The sequence below is a fragment of the Procambarus clarkii genome, chromosome 51 (assembly GCF_040958095.1).
Source record: "Procambarus clarkii isolate CNS0578487 chromosome 51, FALCON_Pclarkii_2.0, whole genome shotgun sequence".
Taxonomy (NCBI): Eukaryota; Metazoa; Arthropoda; class Malacostraca; order Decapoda; family Cambaridae; genus Procambarus; species Procambarus clarkii.
In genome coordinates, this window is record NC_091200.1 from 13,123,823 (window position 1) to 13,144,392 (window position 20,570).

Below are 20,570 nucleotides of genomic sequence, written 5' to 3' on the forward strand. Positions count from 1 at the left end.
CAAAAAAAAAAGAAGAGGAAGCCGGAGATGCAGCAACCGATACAAAGACACCAGGGAACAAACCCAGCAATCGTGAGAGCGAAGACACCAGGGAACGAACCCAGCAATCGTGAGAGCGAAGATCGCTCCAAAAATACCAGAAAAGCCTCCAATGCACAGCTGCTCTAACAACCATCGAAACCCAGGTCCCCCTCAAAAACAGCTGAAGGCAGTACCGTAACCGAAGCAAAGCTGCAGTAGGGAGAGAAATGAATGCAGTTTTAGAACCCCAAACTAGACCCAGCCAAGCTTCAATCCGGGGCAGAACCAACTGGGACTTTTGCCAAGTTACCAGGAATCCGAATCCAGCAAGCTGGGAAAGAACCAGAACTCCAGTTAGCAGACCAGCAGGGATCCAACACCAACCAGTTGTCGAGGCAGGCTGCAAGCCAGTAAGATACCAGAACGTCGAAGAGGAAACAAACTCAAACAAAACCGGATCCAACACAGAGGCGTAAACCAGGTCTCGCAGGAGGTACGCGCCAAGGGCCTCCCGAACCTCTGCAGGGGGTAAAGCCAAGAAGAAAAACCTCCAAAAAGACAAATCCGAGGAACCCAAGGGCACCCAGAAACAAACCTGAGGGGGAGCTCTACCTACTGCACTTGCTGGTGAATTTTTTGGAGGGGAGGGGGGGAGAGGGGGAGGGGTAAATTTTAATTCTCAATCGACTTGAGAATGGTCCAGGACGGACCGAAACGTCGCCGTCCCTTCACCTTCTAGTGTGTGGACTGGTCAACATACTTCAGCCACTTTGTGACTCATCGCCTGTATATATATAGGAGTTTCCTCATATGGGCCAATAGGCCTCTTGCAATTTCCCTTATTCCTATGTTCTTATGTAAACCTGGTTCATTCAAGTAATGACTTCATTGCAACTGGTGATGCACTCAGGAGGAAAAATAATGGTATTAATAATCTTGTCCCCCCCCCCCCCACTGCAAGATTATTCACTATTTTTTAATTCTAGTGCAAGGGATAGACAACATCCTTGTACAATTAAAATATACTGGAAGGTAGGATAGAGATATAATATGACAATAATTTAAGGGGAAAAGAAAAGTGAGAACTGCATATGATATTTACTGCACCTTGGATAGGTTGATAAATTTTCATTCACTATGGAGCAATATTAACAGAAATAACGTTCATTCTCTACAATTTTTTTCTCTGTAAGCAAATTTTACTAAACTAAATCTTAAAACTTGTTATATGATGAATATCAATCTTCAGAACCTGACTGGACAGAGATTTGTACATCATTTTTGTCCCACACCACAGCCTGGGAACCTTACTTTTCAAAGGTGCCATTGTAACTCCTGATAAACGAAAACACACAAAGCTAAAAATGAAGACCAACGATAACATTTTGATTTAACTGCTATACATTGGGTGATGTTCCTGTGTTACATCTAACAAGGTTGTAAATATTTAGCTTTACCAGATATTAGCTTGCCAATTCCAGTGTGTAAAAGAAGACCTAAATGTATGCAACGTAAACAGGAGATATGGAGAATCAAGTTTTGGCAAATTGAGGTCTGACTATACATAAAAGTTATACAATTTGTTTTAGAAATACTATTTTAGGTTCCTGAAAATGACTGAATAATATAAACAATTTATCAGTTTCCATAATATTGAATCTCCATAAATATTGAGTAGGTCACGTCCCCATATAGCTTACTTACCTGAGGTACAGTATACTGTATGGTATGCGTGAACAGCACTAATGCATCAGCCAGATACCAGAAAACTACAATGTATTAGTCAAGACAATAATGACTAATTGTAGCATTAATCGATCTCGGTCAATATTTAAAAGGTTACCATAATTCACAGTTTCTAATGAATAATGTATTTTTACAAAAACAGATGACAATATATGAGGAAGATGAAACAACAGTACTATATTTATATTTCAAAAGTACCTGGAATGAGTGTAGCTAGAATGAGACAAGTAGTAATATTTCCATAACTTGTCACGAATCTTGTGGTCATCTTTACTGGATTTCACTTCCTCCCACCGACTCACAAACTGAAATGGCATGAAATACAATATAAAGTACATCCCTATGCTGTACTGTCTTACTCACAACAAAATAACCCTTAAATAATCTAGTCAATTATCCAGGTTGATTCAACAGTTAGTATCCATACACTGTACAAAAATAAAAATAAATCTCTACTTTTCCATGATGAATGACTGGTCAACGAGGTTATCCTGTATGTGTTAGCAGGATAATGTAGTACATAACATTAATACTAGAGGAAAGTGGTGATAATGAGAAATAATATTGATAGTTATTTTTAATACAGTATAGTGATAATTAGGCGAGTTAGACGTACAAGGTGAAGTACTGTGCTAAGGAAATTAGTTATTTCTATTACTTTAGAATAAAATATAGGTTTAGCCATATTTACTTCATTTGGAAGGGAGTTCCACATATTGGGTCTCAATACATTTTCTGTAGTTCCTCACTACCATCTCATGCCCCCCACTTCAGTACCTGATTTCCCTATATGTATGCAGAAATTTTTCAGTCAGAATGTGATTGGGCTCAAAACAAGTGCATCCCTAGCACCAATATAACCCAATAGCATCATTTAAAAAATCTCTGATGTGCTGGTGCAGAATGTCACTCTGCATTGCCATGAATCTGGCAGATATGACACCAGCCATGACCCAGTGTTAGTGTCATATCTAGAAAGTCTATGCGAGAGAAGGTAAAGTAATAATCAGGAGCAAGCACCAAGCCATTATGACTATATAGCATTTGGAAGGGATCAGGATAAGGATTTAGGATGGGATGGAGGGAAGGAACGGCCCCTTGGACGGTCGGGGATTTGAAGCAAACCTGCATGAAGTGAAACTGTCGCTCTACTGTCCAGCCCAAGTGGTTGAATACTATGCAAGAGAACTTTAGCACGAAAAAGAGAAGGCCTTTGTATAGGGAAAGGAATGCACAGCATCATTGCTAGTACATTCTTAAACGTGACAAATTAATTCGTGCCTTAATGAAATATCATCCACTAATCACACTATATTAAAACCGAACTCTTAATATAAAAAGTAAAAGCAATATGCTCCCTTCCTCAACTATTAAAAAATGAAAAGAGCACTTACACAGAGCAACAGACATATCTAATTAGATGCCATAACACCTAAATTAGAAACTAGAGGCAAGGAATAGAAAAGATGAGAGCATTACATGTTAGTAAGAAAAGGTGTATAATCAATGCTAGACATAATAAAGAATTAAATATCTATTTGTATTAGGAGAGTCAGCAGAAAGGTTATTCCTAAACAAGTACAATACAGATATTTTGGCCACTACAAGTTGATACTGCAGTATTTACACTTAATACTGGAATTTGACCAGCAAGTCGAGTGAAAATCAACACAGCAAGTGTTAGGTACTAAGATTAAAATTAAAAGATGAAATTGTAAAAAAAATAGAAATGGCAAGCAATAAAGTGCTCTACTTACATTCTCTAGTGATGCTATGCTTGTTTCACTGTTTTCCTCCACAGTGTCATCTTTGTTGTCTTCTTTTGTGCTTTCATTTTTTTCTTCTTTTCTCTCTGCTTTTTTGTCTTCTTTTCTGTCTTTTGTTTCTTCTCTTTTGTCTTCTTTTCTGTCCTCTTTTCTATCTGCATTTCTGTCGGATTTTTTGTCTTCTGTTTTTACATATTTTTTTCTATCACTTTCTGGCAGAGAATTAGATTTAACCGTTTCTTCTTTTTCACAATCATCTGACTCATTACCATCAGTCTTTGTACTTTCACTGTTATTATTTTTTTTTGCATCTACAAAAAAGTCCGAGATAGTCGACTGTGAAGTGTTTCTTATAATTTTACGAATTTCTGATCTAGTACTGGAAATTGGAAGTGGTTTAAAGACTGTTCCTTTGGGAAGTTTGATCTTATCAGACTTTACTTCAACAATTTCTAGATCATCACCTTGGTCATCAGTCTTATGAACTGCACCATTTGCTTTACCAGTCTTCTCCTGAAACTACAGAGCAAAGTAAGCTGTAATATGGTGTACACTAAATACAATATTAACAAAATTTGGGTGTGTTGCAGAGGATAATGTTCACATTAATCAGTTAGGTTAGGGCCTGCACTAGATGGGTGACTGAGCAACCTTACCATTGCCTAGGGGTATTTTGATAAGCCTATCAGGCTTCCTGTCCCCAACAATGGTTATATACTGTATATCAAAACACCATCTAAAAATCAACCTTTAAATGTAATGAAACTACTTTTTTGGAGTAACCATGGTGGCTCCCTGAGCTTATCTCTAGTACCACTAATCCAAAGCCCAACAAACCAGGCCACAGAGACATCCATTATCTACCAGGAACCAAAACTAAAATATGCCTCGCGATGAAGGCAAGGGAAGTAGGGGGGATAAGAGCTCGACCACAAAACTAGTAAATACAAACCAAAAAGCATAGGCACAACAAAACCAGCTACTGTGTGAAGTAAATTAGGTACTCCTAAATAAACAAAGTCAAAGATCGTCACCATGGGACAGATACCCCCGAGATGTGCCTGACCTCTACTAGAAGGCAGTACAAGTCACCTGAGATTTCGGCCAGCAACCTCCCTTACTCTAGAGCCAGTCATGCAAAATGCTAGACCCCCCATGAGGAAGGAAACCGGATAGAAACCCCCTATTAAGAAACCAGTGTTGAATGTAATAAAATGCCATTTCCTTGTGAGCCCCGGAGGCTCCCTGGAGCTATCAGACTGATATGGGATATATTAGTCAATTGGAGTTCAGCTTACTGGGGACCACGAGCCAGAACCTGACTCCCTCAGAGAGGCAAAGGGAGCAATGGCCTATGGAAACACCCGAGTACTTGGTTGGCATTCCATGTCTGCTATCAACTGGGGTTAGCACCCAGAAAGGTAGGCATAACAAAAACAGACCCCCACATGGTAAGAAAAATTGCAACCGAAGACCGAACAGAGAGGCAGCACTCCAACCAATAGAACAAGCAAACAAGCAAACGTCATGCACTGCCACCGCCGCCATTGGGCCCGCACCATGCTGTGGGCCCAACGGAAGGACGGACCTCACCGTCCCTGGCTGGCCTGGTGAGCACTGGTCACAAAGCCCCAGCCAAGAGACGAAGCATCTATGAACACATCGAGCGAGGGCTCTGGTAGGGCGAACACCACCAACCTGGGAAGGACTTGTAAGCGTGGACGGAACCAAAGTCGAAACGACTAAAGCCCCTATGTCCAGAACCCTATAACCAAAACAGGACAGCTTTGGAGTATCAGGGTGAGCAACCAACCTAGTGCGTTGCAACAGCCTAAAACTACATGCAATATCGATGCCGCATGTACACGAACCTCAGTGTCAAGATAAGGGGTAAGTTGGAGTATGAGCAGAGAACACGAATCGCAAGACTCTGGATCAAAGGTGACGTTGACCCAGCAGGCAGCATGATGGAAGCAAAACAGGTGACCGTCACCCTGAGAGCAACCAGAGCAACCTTCAAACTCGCACAAGGCGAGGTGGAGCTCAGAAGACGCACCCATCGGTCAAATGAGCCCCAATGGGGTTTTCCAAGGCCTGCAGGCTGACTGCTACAGGAAGCCCAGGCAATGTACTGCAAAACTGGTTAGGACCAAACTAACACGGGAAAACTGCTTAAAACTGAACCCCTGTGACATGGGGGCCTAGAGGAGGGCCACCATAATACCATATGTAGACCAATAGCCAAACAAGGCACACCCCCCTCCAGGCCAAGGAAAAAGAAAATAAAAACCCCACAATAGTACATCATCCCCAGAAGGAACAAGAACCGGCCACTGCGTAGGTAGGCAAGCTGCTCAGTATCTTTGTTACGAACCAAAATTCCACACCCGAGCACAAAGCCATGAAGTCCACTCCATCTGTGAGTCCGCTCCCAAAAACCCCACAACATGGACAACGCCATCTAGTGGTGACAGGATATGTCGGCAATAAGTGCTGGATGCCTGTCCTAGTCAGCTCGTGACATAGCCGCTGCTGACCTCTGGTGAGGTGGCGCTTAGACAGTGAACGCCATCTATGGAGCAAATAGGTGAAAGTTTCTGTCTAAGCTAGTAAGTGAAGTTTCCTAGTGGCCCCAGGTAGTGTCCCCCAGTACTGATGACGTGTCTACTTTCAGAGTCAACCTAGGACGGTTGGGAGGTACGTTGAATCAGTCTACCCAAGGCAGCCAAGGTCTCTTCACCAGTCTGCTTTGTAGAAGCTGTGAGCCACCCCCGGAAGAACTCTGCTGAGTGTGTGATTGCCTGCCTGAGGAGTGGCAGTAACGGGATTCGCCGTATCCGGGGCTGGCTGGTGGAAGAGACCACCCACTGACGTGACGACCGAGGAGGGTGTCCAGCGAGTCACACAAGGCTCCTGCCTAGGGCTCACAACCCTAGTATTAATCGTGGAGTGGCCTGACAGCGAAGCCGGCTAGTACCTGCCAGCTACAGGCTGGACTGTGGTTGTAGGCCATCGCAACGAGGCACCCAGTGGGATTGTGATTTGGCTGGCCTGTGGCCAGGGTGGATTCATCGTGGGTTCTGGGCCACGGAGGAGGAGGAGACCAGGAAAGGCTACCCAGAGTGAGCATTGCCGAGTGTCTACTGTCTTCGGAGGAAGACGAAGCTGTATATAATTGTGTAGTAATAATTCCCGTGTGTGACGTTTTACATATGGTGGTGGGAACATATATATATATACCTGGTTGATACCTGGTTGATGGGGTTCTGGGAGTTCTTCTACTCCCCAAGCCCGGCCCGAGGCCAGGCTCGACTTGTGAGAGTTTGGTCCACCAGGCTGTTGCTTGGAGCGGCCCGCAGGGCCACGTACCCACCACAGCCCGGCTGATCCGGAACTTCTCTTAGAAAATCGTCCAGTTTTCTCTTGAAGATGTCCACGGTTGTTCCGGCAATATTTCTTATGCTCGCTGGGAGGACGTTGAACAACCGCGGACCCCTGATGTTTATACAGTGCTCTCTGATTGTGCCTATGGCACCTCTGCTCTTCACAGGTTCAATCTTGCATTTTCTTCCATACCGTTCACTCCAGTACGTTGTTATTTTACTGTGTAGATTTGGGACCTGACCCTCCAGTATTTTCCATGTGTATATTATTTGGTATCTCTCTCGTCTCCTTTCTAGAGAGTACATTTGGAGAGCTTTGAGACGATCCCAATAATTTAGGTGTTTTATCGCGTCTATGCGTGCCGTAAATGTTCTCTGTATTCCCTCTATTTCAGCAATCTCTCCTGCTCTGAAGGGGGAAGTGAGTACTGAGCAGTACTCGAGACGGGACAACACAAGTGTGACAACACAACAATGGTTGTACTTGAAGAGTACAACCATTGTGATGGGATCCCTGGATTTGAAAGTTCTCGTAATCCATCCGATCATTTTTCTGGCTGACGCGATATTTGCTTGGTTATGCTCCCTAAACGTTAGATCGTCGGACATCATTATTCCCAAATCCTTGACATGCTGTTTTTCTACTATGGGAAGATTCGATTGTGTTTTGTACCCTGTTTGTTGACATCTGCTTGTAGTTTTTCAATGTCTTCAGCAGAGGTAATTTTCATGCTGATTTTTGTGTCATCTGCAAAGGACGACACGAAGCTGTGGCGTGTATTTTTGTCTATATCAGATATGAGAATAAGGAACAGTAGCGGTGCAAGGACTGTACCTTGAGGTACAGAGCTTTTAACATCGCTTGGACTCGATTTTATCTGATTGACTGTTACTCTTTGTGTTCTGTTCGACAGGAAATTGAGTATCCAGCGTCCTACTTTTCCAGTTATTCCTATTGACCTCATTTTGTGAGCTATCACCCCATGGTCACATTTGTCGAACGCCTTTGCAAAGTCTGTGTATACAACATCTGCATTTTGCTTTTCTTCTAGGGCTTCTGTGATTTTGTCATAGTGGTTGAGTAACTGTGACAGACAGGATCTTCCCGCTCTAAATCCATGTTGTCCTGGATTGTGCAATTCATTGTTTTCCATAAAACTAGAAATTTGATTCCTAATCACTCTTTCAAACACTTTTATTATGTGTGATGTTAGTGCAACTGGCCTATAATTTTTTGCCAAGGCTTTACTCCCCCCCTTGTGCAACGGAGCTATATCTGCAGATTTAAGTGCTGCTGGTATCTCCCCTGTATCCAGGCTCTTTCTCCATATTACGCTGAGTGCTCTCACTACTGGTACTTTACATTTCTTTATGAATATTGAATTCCATGAGTCAGGCCCAGGAGCTGAGTGCATAAGCATATTATCAATTTCTCTTTCAAAGTCTTCCGAGTTTGTGGTAATATCCGTTATATTATCTGCAGCTTGAATGTCATTCATAAAGAAGCTGTCTGGGTCATCAACTTTCATGTTGTTTATTGGTGTGCTAAACATAGCCTCATACTGGCTTCTTAGAATTTCACTAATCTCTTTGTTGTCCTCTGTGTACGTACCTTCATTTGTAATTAACGGTCCAATACTGGTCGAGGTTTTGGATTTTGATTTTGCGTATGTGAAAAAATATTTCGGATTTTTCCTTATCTCTTGTATAGCTTTCTGTTCCAATTCCATTTCCTCAGACTCATATGATCGCTTCAACGTTTGTTCTATTTCCTCAATCTCCCTGCTTAGGCTTGTTTTCCTTTCTTGTGATAGTTGTGTCTGCCGAAGCATTTCCGTTATTTTTTTCCTTCTCCTGTACAGTCGTCTCCGTTCTCTTTCTAGAGTGGTCCTCTTTCTGCCCCTCCTCACAGGTACGTGCTTCAAGCAGACCTTGTAAGCTTCAGCTGTCAGTTGAGCTATTCCCTGTGTGGGAGTTTTGTCGCTTAAGACCGTCTCCCATTGAATGGTTGCAAGGTCTACATTTATTTTTTCCCAGTCAATCCTCTTATTGTTGAAATTGAATTGATTGAATATTCCTTCTCGCTCGTTGGGTCTCTTAGACCTACTACCGTTATTTATGCTAGTTCGCACTTCAATGAGCTTATGGTCTGAGTATGAAGTATCTGAGATTGTGATATCCCTGATTAGTTCATCATTGTTTGTGAATAACAAGTCTAGTGTGTTTTCGTTCCTAGTTGGTTCTGTAATCTGTTGATTGAGCGAGAATTTGTCACAGAATCTCAAAAGTTCTCTGACCTGTGGTTGGTTATTTCCCGGGTCATTCCCTGCTATGATATTTGTGTTTGCCGTTCTCCATCTTAGACTCGGTAAATTGAAATCTCCAAGAAAGATAATATCTGGAGCTGGGTTTGCTAGGTTGTCAAGTATGTTCTCTATTTTGTGCATCTGCTCTGTGAATTCCTCAATCGTTGTATCTGGCGGTTTATATATTAGAATAATAATTAGGTTTAGTTTCTCTACCTTCATTCCAAGTACCTCTACCACCTCATTAGTTGAGTTTAGTAGTTCTGTGCATACCAGGTCTTCTTTAATCAACCCGTTCTCGCAAATTTAATAAGTCAATATTGACTTATTAAATATGTGCATAGGTGACATACTTAACATAATAGATACCCTTAAAAAGATTCATAGAAAACACCGACCTTACCTAACCTTGTTAGTATCTTAAGATAAGCATCTTATTGCTTCGTAATTACAATTATTACCTAACCTATAATAGGTATAGGTTAAGTAATAATTGTAATTACGAAGCAATAAGATGCTTATTTTAAGATACTAACAAGGTTAGGTAAGGTCGGTGTTTTCTATGAATCTTTTTAGGGGTATCTATTATGTTTAGTATATCACCTATGCACGTAGTTAATAAGTCAATATTGACTTTACGAATTTGCGAGAACGGGTTGTCTTTAATATACAGACCTACTCCTCCATTTGACCTAGTTTTTCTATCACATCTATATAGATTATAATTTGGAATCCAGATTTCACCATCCATGTAATCTTTTGTATGAGTTTCCGTGAATGCCCCAAATATTGAGTTTGACTCTAATAGAAGGCCATTTATGAACTTAACTTTATTTCTTGACTTTGGCTTTAAACCTTGAATGTTTGCAAATATGAATGATTGTCCATATTGTGTGTCACTTCTGGAAGGTTTTGATAGTTCTCCCTCCTCTCTACCCTGACCCAGGGTGTGTTGTTGTGGCAATGGTTTGTCCAGTTTTGGAAGTGATACTGGGGAGTGTGGTAGTCTCTGTGTAGTTGGGGGGTGTAGTATGTGTGGGCTTGATGCCGAACTGTAGTCCAGTCTTGGGCATTTCCCCTTCTCCATCCGTACTCCTGCCACGTTTCTGCCTGTCTGTTTCTCCCTCTGTTTGTACCTGCCTCTAAAAAATTTTCAGGGCTATTATGTTGGACTTCTTCTCTTATATGGCGCTGTGTACCTCTGACGTGGAAATCGGGGCAGTGAAGATCGTAGCATTTCCTCTCATTGACTGAGTGTGTGCATAGCTTAGGGTGAAAATATCTACACTCTGTATCAAAACGACATCTGCCTTTCCCTAACCAGTTTCGGCATTTCCGTGGGTGCATGAATGAGCATTCCGTGCCTCTGGGCCCATATCTACACTGTCCTTTTGCATAATACCAGCAAATATTTTCATTTGTGATTGTATTATTCTTGTTTGTACCCGTGCACGACTTGGCTACCTCTGTGTTTTTTGTTCCAACTTTCTCGCTTCTGCATTCATTCTCGGTATTGCCCTTATCTTTCTCCTTGTTGCTTTCGTCTTTCTCATTTGTGTTCTCGTTCGTCTTATTTTTTCTCTCCTTATTCATATCACCAGTGTGCTCTACAATATTGCCTTCATTTTTGTGTACCTCGACACTATACCCTTCTACATTGCTACTTTGACTCTCTAAATTCTCAGTCCCTGGGTTGTGTTCAGAGTTCGTTGTTGTCTTTATATACTCTGCATATATTTCTGGTAGCTTTTGTGTGAATTGTAGCCTGTGTACTTCAGGAATGTTATTCATTAGTTTGGTGATGTTTTCCCACATCTGTCTGTCTCTTTGACAGATCCAGTAGTTACCTTCCCGGTTTGCATATTGTGTAGGTAATCCTGTACAACTTAGGTGAAATCTTATGTTGCAAATGTTACATACAATGCCTACAACACTCTTCCGAAGTGACTTAAGGCAGCCTCCACACACCTCCATGTTGGGTTTGTGATGTTATAATAATATATGCATATATTTAAGTATTATATGTATGTATATATAATATGTATCCAGTATATTTATAATATTACATATGTTTATTTGTTCAAGTTTATGAGGGGGTACTTATCGCCTTGTGGAGAAAATATGGTCGTCTTGGGACCGTCCAGTTGACCGTTGTTTGTCCCAGGTCGGGGGCAGGATGGGCAACCAGGATGTCACTGGTTGCCAGTTACTTGATTTATACACTGATTATGTGCCTGTAATATCCTAAGGGAATTTCTGCTTTCTTCCGGCTTGTAATGTTATTCACTTACTCTATTACTAGTTCCTAGATCCACTTTCCCGTATTACAGAATATATATTCAAGTATATTATCACTGAGGGAGTATACTGCTACTGAGGGACGTCCCGTACACTGTGTAGGCCTCGTGGCTGTGTAATAAACAGCCTAGTGTGATGCCTCCTCCACAACTTTACATTTATACTTTTTCTTTGTACAATTCTCTAACACTATCCACTAATTTATATGTTGTGTTACACGTTCCACTTCACTGTTCAACGTATCACTGCTCGCTATATATGATATATATCGCTTATGCCTGTACACATGAGCCTGGTGGCACTGGCTCACCACGTGGGACCACCTTTATTCTGTATTTAACTCAAATTTCCACTGTTAATTTCTGTATTCTATTTTCCTACGGGTCACTATGCACTTGGTGATCACTGTGGGCCGTAATCCATGGTTGTAATCCTAAAAAAGCCCGGTTTATTCCAGTGTTTTAACGGAGCGCGACGACGACACGTCTGTCCCCTCCCCCGAACCATGAGGATCACCTCATGGTGATCCTCATATATATATAAAGGAATATACATATAAGTTAGAATACTTATGTATGTGTACCTCCCCATTGTTTTAACTTGCGTTACGGAACACACCTCTTGAAAGCCTCTACTAACTTGGGGCCGGATACCCAAACAACTATTACCATCAGAAAAGAACCCGGTTGCATCCCAGTAGGGCCGTAACAATCTTGCACCCCTACCAGCAACAATACCCCTTCCTACCCAAGCACTTCCTGCCAAACAAAGGCCACAAAAACCTAAGCTGGCCCAAAGGGCAGGGTAATTGCCAAGCAGCAAAGACCCCTATAAAAGCGGTTCCCGAAAGTTCTATGGAAGATAATCCTAGAACCCAAGGGGAGTACTTACAGGACGATTTGGGAAGGGAGCCCTAAGCGCATGCAGCCCCAGTACTCTCAAATTTCTCCTGGCCTCAACACCACACACTGCAGAACACACCACTAAGGTACGCAACTGTCAAGAATTTGAGGCAATATTGCATCAGCCAACAAACTGAAGGTGTTGAGTAGCCTATGTGGGGGGGGAGGGAAGAGTGTGTCCAGGGTTCCCCCTTCCTCTCCCGGGGAGGGGAGGGCTGTGCAGACAACTGGCATGGTGGCAGTGTGTGATGTTTACTTGTTCTTTAAGTTGGGGAAGTTTTGCCTCTGTTCAGTCTACGGTTGCAATTTTTCTTACCATGTGGGGTCTGTTTTGTTATGCCTACCTTTCTGGGTGCTAATCCCGGTCGATGGCAGACATGGAATGCCCTCAAATACAAAGTTTCCATAGGCCATTGCTCCCTTTGCCTCTCTAAAGGGGGCCAGGTTCTGGCTCGTGGTCCCGGGTAGGCTGAACTCCAATTGATTGATGCCCCAGACTAATATATAGCATATCAGTCCAACAACTCCAGGGAGCTGGAGGGGCTCCCCACAAAAAATGAAGATTTATAACATTCAATGTGTAATTTCCAAGAAGGACTCCTAAGCTGCTTTCTGAGTTCACTGTCAATAGTGCCTCGATTAAAAAAAAGTAAATACTGTATTAAAAAAAGGCCAATATTAAAAAAAAAAGTTACACTAGAAGAATATCACCTGCTCTACTAACCTTATCTTTCTTCGAAGCAGTTAACTGGTAGTTCCAACCAATAGGCTTTCTAGGAGGCTCCTGAAAGGAAACAATACTAATAAGAAAGGTTTAACATTACTGGGATAGTTAATGCTTAACTACCTCACTTCTGAGCCTCCTTATCTTGCGATTACTTTGGGGTGATTCTAGGGGTCAAGGTCCCAGCGGTCTGGTCACTAACCAGGCGTCCTGGTTGATGGACTGCTCAACCACCAGGCTGTTGGACATGGCAGCTCACAGCCTGACGTATGAATCACAGCCTGGTTGATCAGGTATCCTTTGGAGGTGTTTATAGAATACCGAGGGGTTGTCCAGTTATGCCCCTTATGTGTAGTGGAAGCGTGTTGAACAGTGTTGATAGAGTTCGCTGTCAGAGTACACCTATTGCCTCCAGTAGTGAACTTAAAAAATCCCTACAGGAGAGTTAGGGAATGACAGTAAGCTACTGAGAGCCTACCAGAAAAGGGCTTTTCCTTATATTCAACAACTTACCTCTGGGAAGGCCCCCCCCCTCCTCAATAGTTCACCGGGGCTTACTCCCGATGATGCTTCGGTACAAGACAAGAGCTTTGCTAAAAAGGATAATAGGTGTAAAAATAAACAAAGCCAGAGAATGGCTTACATATGAAAAAGAATGACAGTAACAACACTTCATTACAGTATATGCCTAATGGTCTTGGTAATACTGTACCATTATTCATTCTTGACTCACAATTGGGCAATCCTGGGTTTGGATCCCGGGCAGGACAGAAATGTTTTGGCAAGCTCCCTTTTACCTAATGCTGCTGTTCATCTAACAGTACTATAAGTAAGTACCTGGGAGATAGTCAACTGTTGTGGAGAAGCATCCTGGAGAGGAGTGTCAGTAGTTTGACCTTGGGGAACCTCAATACCAGCCTAATGTATATACACACACACAGGCTGCCTGTCCCATGACAAAATGAATTACTGTATTATATATGTGGATAGCCAATGGAATACCCAAAAAGAAATGAGAAATTAACACCTATACTGTAGTTATACTAGTTAGTTTAATGTTTTCCCATGACAGTTACCTAGCCAATCACCAGGCTGGCCAGCAAAAAAAAAAAAAAAAAAAATCATCATCAAGCCTGGACAGCACCCATAGATAAGGAAACAAAGAATGCAACCAAAGCAGTGAATTGCACACCACAAAAAAAAAATACAGATAAAAGGCTACATGGAACACACCATCTTGAGTTGATTTCGGGGCTTTAGTGTCCCCGCGGCCCGGTCCTTGACCAGGCCTCCACCCCCAGGAAGCAGCCCGTGACAGCTGACTAACACCCAGGTACCTATTTACTGCTAGGTAACAGGGGCATTCAGGGTGAAAGAAACTTTGCCCATTTGTTTCTGCCTCGTGCGGGAATCGAACCCGCGCCACAGAATTACGAGTCCTGCGCGCTATCCACCAGGCTACGAGGCCCCTTTAAACCATAGGAAGACCTGGGAAAGTTGCACTATGGACCTAGGGTTAAGTAAGTATCAAAAGAAGGCACCAAGCCAGGGAGACTATGTAGCACCATCAAAGGTGCAGAATACTCAAAAGGCACTAGATATCACTAAGGATGCGAATATGAGAACAAAAGCACATACGGCAAACGATATCAAAGGTATCCGATTCACCAAGGATTCTATCAAGGGACAAATGAACGTGAGAGACGGCACGTCCTGGAAGTCAGGACATTCAACAAGGATATGCATGACCGTAAGATTGACAGTGCAGTTCTGATAATGAGCAGCAGCTTGGCACTCCATTCAGTGCCTGTGAATTAGACGTGTATGGCCAATAAGTAACCTCGCCAGAGCCGTATCCTATCGCTGGTTACAGAAGAAGGCCAAGGGGACACACTATCCTTAAGAAAATGCAGTTTGTTACCAGTAACAGAAAACCAATGATCTTGCCAACGGGTACAGACTGAGGAATGAATGATTGGGTAGAAGTTGGAATAAGGAACGCCTTTGCAGGAAATAGGATAAGTGCGGATAGCTTCTTTGGTGGCAGCGTCCTCACACTCATTTGAGGAAACGCCAATATGACTGGGAACCCAGCCAAACTCTACTGTCTTACAGGACCTAGGCTCAATAGGCAGAATGTGAAATGGCAGAGCAAACACCCAAGCAGCACAAGGAGCAGACAAATCTACCATATGATCGCCACCCATTGGCAACCATATGGTGGAGCAGCAAACACTGAAAAAACTAAGAAAAAAAGCTGAGGGCTATAGACCCACCAAAATACACACAAAAACCATATTAAGCCATAAATCCCAGCCAACAGAAGGAAGCTAGCATCCAAGCCAAACAACCATCATGATGGAATGCTAAAGAGCAGCATGGGAAACACCCTGAAATCCTGACCAAAAATGAGGTTTCAAAATGATCTTCAAGAGGAACTGCGACAAAACTTCCACCACAAGAAATGAGGGAGGAGGTAGTGAAAGCACAAACAACCCACCAACTTAACAAAACAAGACAATGGCAAACGACTGGGGAATGCACAGGAAGGCCAAGGACATCCAAGAAGGAATGAAACCAAGAAGGAATGAAACATCCAAGAAGGAAGAAACCTTTTAGACACATGGTCGAGGATACAGCAGAGCAAAATGTTTACATCAAGGAATACAGGTATTCATGAAGAACAGTACCTACAACACTAAATCTTGATGTACTTTTGACAGAAGCTTACATTTTATTTAGGGTACTACTGGAAATAAAATTGAGTAATATAAGTTTACCTAGTCTGTACTGTAGTCTGTGCAACAGTACTAAAAAAAAATGCAAGTAGCTACAATAATTAAGTGTATAAGGCAACAATAATTAATTGTATTAGGCAACAATCAATAATCATATAAGGCCAATCAATAATCATATAAGGCAAAAGGCAAAAATTACTAGTCATAGGAGTAGCAACAATTAATGTTTGTAGGAGACAACACCCAATGATTGGTTATTGTAGGCAGTAACAATAAGCAGACCTCCCTCGACACTCCAGGTATGATCCAGGTACACAACAACTCATTGATACAAACAACATAAACATGCATTCCTTGACAGGATGTAACCTGGAAACATTGTAAATAATAAATACTGAATGTAGGTCAAATAATAACACCTAAACATTGTAGTAAGCAGAAATATATGTGTCTGTGCTGCCTCTAGACCCCCCCCCCCTAGAGACTCCAGACTGAGACCTAAACTAGGGCTGGCAGCCCCAAGCCAACCCTAGATGCGTGACAGATAAGGACCCACTCCACAGGGGTGACCAGCCTTAAGGTGCAACTACACGCCATGGCCTGTGTGTTGTCCCTGCCTTGGCCCCCCAGGGTGGTGTGGGGGGCCCCAGGCCCACCACATCCCAGGTCAGCACCCACCTGGAAGTCGTCGTCAGAGGAGCCGGAGTCGAGCTCTATCACCTCGCTTGCCGCCATTGTTGTATTTGTAAACACGGAGTAGGATGAACCCGGGCGAGCGGCGGCGGGTAGAGCGCTCCTCCCGTAGCATAACTGTGACCTCCTGGGGGCTCGGCTGTTGAGCACTGCTGGCATGTTGAGCATCACACGTGGCTTCTTGAGCACTGGTAGCATGCTGAGCACCGCTGGCTTGTGGCACACTGGTCACTTGTAGCACACTGGTCGCTTGTAACACACTATAGTGGCTTCTTGAGCACCGGTGGCATTTACCTGAGGGTAAACACCATCTATGTAGTGGCCACGACGGGAACAAGACGCGAGCAGCTCGTGCTCAATGAATACAAGTCACATCGTACACAAAATGATTCTCAAACAGATATAGTAGCCTACCTAACCTAACCTAGCTCAACACAAACCAACATAACCTAACACAACCGAACGCTATACAGCCTAAGCTAAGCTAATATAGCCTAGCATAATATATACAGTTTTAACAAACAGAAAACGAGTTAGTTTGAATGGGCTCGTGTCCGAAATGACCCTCAACAATGGCAAAGTGATTACATGCACCCACCAAACCTTGTTTATAAATGAAAACGCTTTACACTCATCAACATATCAGGCCAGGCTCGTTAAAGCGGCGACCGTCAATCAGACGCATTCATCAATTTTAACATACTGTGTATGAAAAATTGGGTTATTCTCATATATATGTTACAAATATATATATATATATATATATATATATATATATATATATATATATATATATATATATATATATATATATATATATGCAATTGACGATCACTAAACACTGATCATTTGTATTGGATTGTTCGTTTGGGAAAGCTAAACGTACGTTTTATAATAATGTCTCCAAAGCGAAACCAGAAAATAGAAACTCATTGGTGGTACCTTATGCGATGGGATTTGAGAAACTTTCCCCAGTTTTTAAGAACCTTAATATCAATTTGGTGTTCAGTAATAATACGATCAAGTCTAATTTAATAAAAAAACTCCCCTGGTACAACAGGTTGTGTGTATTCGATTCCCTGCAATGATTGTGAGTCTGTGTACCTTGGACAAACAGGAAAATCCTTACAATTACGTATGTCCCAACATGCTTATAGTATAAGAACTGCCCAAACGTCTAATGCTTTGTATCTACATATAAGTTTGTGTGATCACACTATTAATTGGGATGGGACGAAAAGCATTGCCAATTGCAATGGCTTTGTGGAACGGAATTTAATTGAGTCTGCGCTAATTAGTCAATGTCCAAATCTTCTCAATGTTAGTACTGGTATGTACAAACTTGACCCAGTTTTAAGTTACAATATTACACAACAGTTTAAGAAAAAACTCTGAAAGGGAGGCTTACAATGTCTCATTACAATTTTATATTCATTTATTGTGTGTTCATGAGGCTTTTCTTTAACCTTTCATCCGTATTCTCTGACCGCTTAATCCTCTTTGACCTTTCCTGTTTCTGGTAATCCTTTCCCTAGAGATGGGTTGGTCAGGTTCCAGGTGTTGGCCTACATCCTCTCTCTTTCTCTAGTCAGTCTGGTGTTGACAAAGGCTTTAACAGGCCGAAACGTTCACCTCTCTTTCCCATTTCCTTGTGTTTTTTCCGCATATATATATATATATATATATATATATATATATATATATATATATATATATATATATATATATATATATATATATATATATATATATATATATATATATATATATATATATATATATATATATATATATATATATATATATATATATATATATATATATATATATATATATATATATATATATATATATATATATATATATATATATATATATATATATATATATGTCGTACCTAGTAGCCAGAACGCACTTCTCAGCCTACTATGCAAGGCCCGATTTGCCTAATAAGCCACGTTTTCCTGAATTAATATATTTTCTCTAATTTTTTTCTTATGAAATGATAAAGCTACCCATTTCATTATGTATGAGGTCAATTTTTTTTAATGGAGGTAAAATTAATGTAGATATATGACCGAACCTAACCAACCCTACCTAACCTAACCTAACCTATCTTTATAGGTTAGGTTAGGTTAGGTAGCCGAAAAAGTTAGGTTAGGTTAGGTTAGGTAGGTTAGGTAGTCGAAAAAAACATTAATTCATGAAACAATCGAACACCCACGGTCCAGCAGGTGAGATGAGCGTTCTACTAACTGAACTATTAGCTGATATTGTTTAAATGTAAGACACATTTCTTGAACAATTTCTGAGATTTTTTTCTAAATTCTTGAATCTTTTCACACTCAATTACATACTGCATAGTTCTCCCAGAGGTACTTGTAGCCTAGTAGTTGTAACGTATAGACTCTGTAGAAGTTTGCTGACCTTGTTGGAGGATCCATAGATGTGGCTCTTCCTACATCGTAGTATTAGAGATAAAATAAAGAAGGTGAATTTCATTTTTCCTCAGGTCCATTACATTTTGTTTGAGTCCTGCTCTCATGCTGCTCAGATTATAAAAGGCAATCCAAGGTGATAATCAACTCATGTTTTAAGAGCATTTGCTTTGCATGGCTAACGTATCATCAGCTGTATCATGTATTCGGAGGGCAATGTGGGATGGGATCTATAGGAGACAGACTGATTCCATAACTGATACTTTTATTATATCTGTACCTTACTGCAGACACATGCATGTTACAATTATGTTTTAAAATGAGTGAATTCAGGGATGACAATCACTTACAACTATAATGTGTTAACTTTGGATACGAGTGCATGGAACATGGCAAACAATTATATCTGAGGGCGGAGGCCCATTTATATATACGAATTCCCCATTCAAAATAAGAAGCGTCTTTTATCACAACTGCACTTTCGTTACTCCTTGTTCGTGTTACATCTGATCCTTTCACAGACGTGGTCCGGATCAATAACCTCAAAATTGTTCAGTATTTTAAAAGTTTCCATGAGGTCAGCCCTCTCATATCTGGTTTGCAGTGTTGTGAGCTCTGTGGCCCACAGCTGTTCCTGGTATGAGAGTTGACTTAGTTCAGGAGTGATTTTTAGTCGCCCGGAGTTCAACTTTCTCCAAAGCAGATGTCTCTTTGAAAATTACGTTTCCATGTTTGGATACAATAATCCAGGTGTGGGTGCACCAGATATTTATAAGGTTCTATAGCTACATTTTCTTTCTTGAAGTAAAAATTTCGTTTGATTATTTTTAAGATTTGGCTTACATTTTTTTACTGCAGTTCCCATTTGTTGTCCAACTATCAGTGATTTGTGGATTCTGACTCAAAGGTCTTTCTTCGTCAATCTGCTTCAAGCTAATGTTATTGATTTGGTAGTTGTGTTGTGCACTGTTATGCCCTACATGCAAGGTCTTACATTTTCCGATATTAAAAAGGATTTGTTAGTCTTCCGACCATTTGTGGAGTTCATGTAGATATTTTTGTAAGGCCTCAATATCACTGGCACTTCCTACTTTACCACAAATAGTGTCATCTGCAAATCTGATGATGTAGTTTGTTAATATTCTCATCTATGTCATTGATGCATGTATGGCAAAAAGGGTTGTCAACAAAATGAAACCTTGCGGTATCTCCAGTCACATTAATTTCCTTTTAGGGAGACTCCTTGCCTTCTTTGTTTTAACCTATTGTTTTATTCATTCTAGTAGTCTACTATTCCATGTACTTAATTTCCCTGTTAGTCTTTCATATGGTACTTTATCAAAAGCTTTAGCGAAGTCCATGTATACCATATCTACTGGGACACATTTCAATAGCTGGTTACCGTTTCAAAAAATGTGAACAGGTTTTGTAAGGCAGGATTTATTTTTAACAAAACCATGTTTCGTTGATTTTAATATATTATTATTTTTATGCCCGAAATGACCCTATGAGTATTAGTGGCTTTAGGTATAGTATGTACACTAGCTCTATCTAC

General features: G+C 41.3%; 1 protein-coding gene across 1 annotated transcript in view; it reads right to left on the minus strand.

Annotated features, from left to right (window-relative positions):
• The window catches only part of LOC123774644 (death domain-associated protein 6), a 64,791-nt gene extending 47,852 nt beyond the window's left edge, over positions 1-16,939 (minus strand). Inside the window, exons 1-4 of the mRNA XM_045769153.2 lie at positions 16,563-16,939; positions 13,147-13,206; positions 3,525-4,052; positions 1,966-2,072 (exon numbers count right to left, since the gene is read on the minus strand). Coding sequence (XP_045625109.2) covers positions 1,966-2,072; positions 3,525-4,052; positions 13,147-13,206; positions 16,563-16,775 — 908 coding nt within the window. The 5' untranslated portion in view covers positions 16,776-16,939. The remainder of the gene's footprint in view (positions 1-1,965; positions 2,073-3,524; positions 4,053-13,146; positions 13,207-16,562) is intronic.
• Between the last annotated feature and the right edge of the window lie 3,631 nt (positions 16,940-20,570).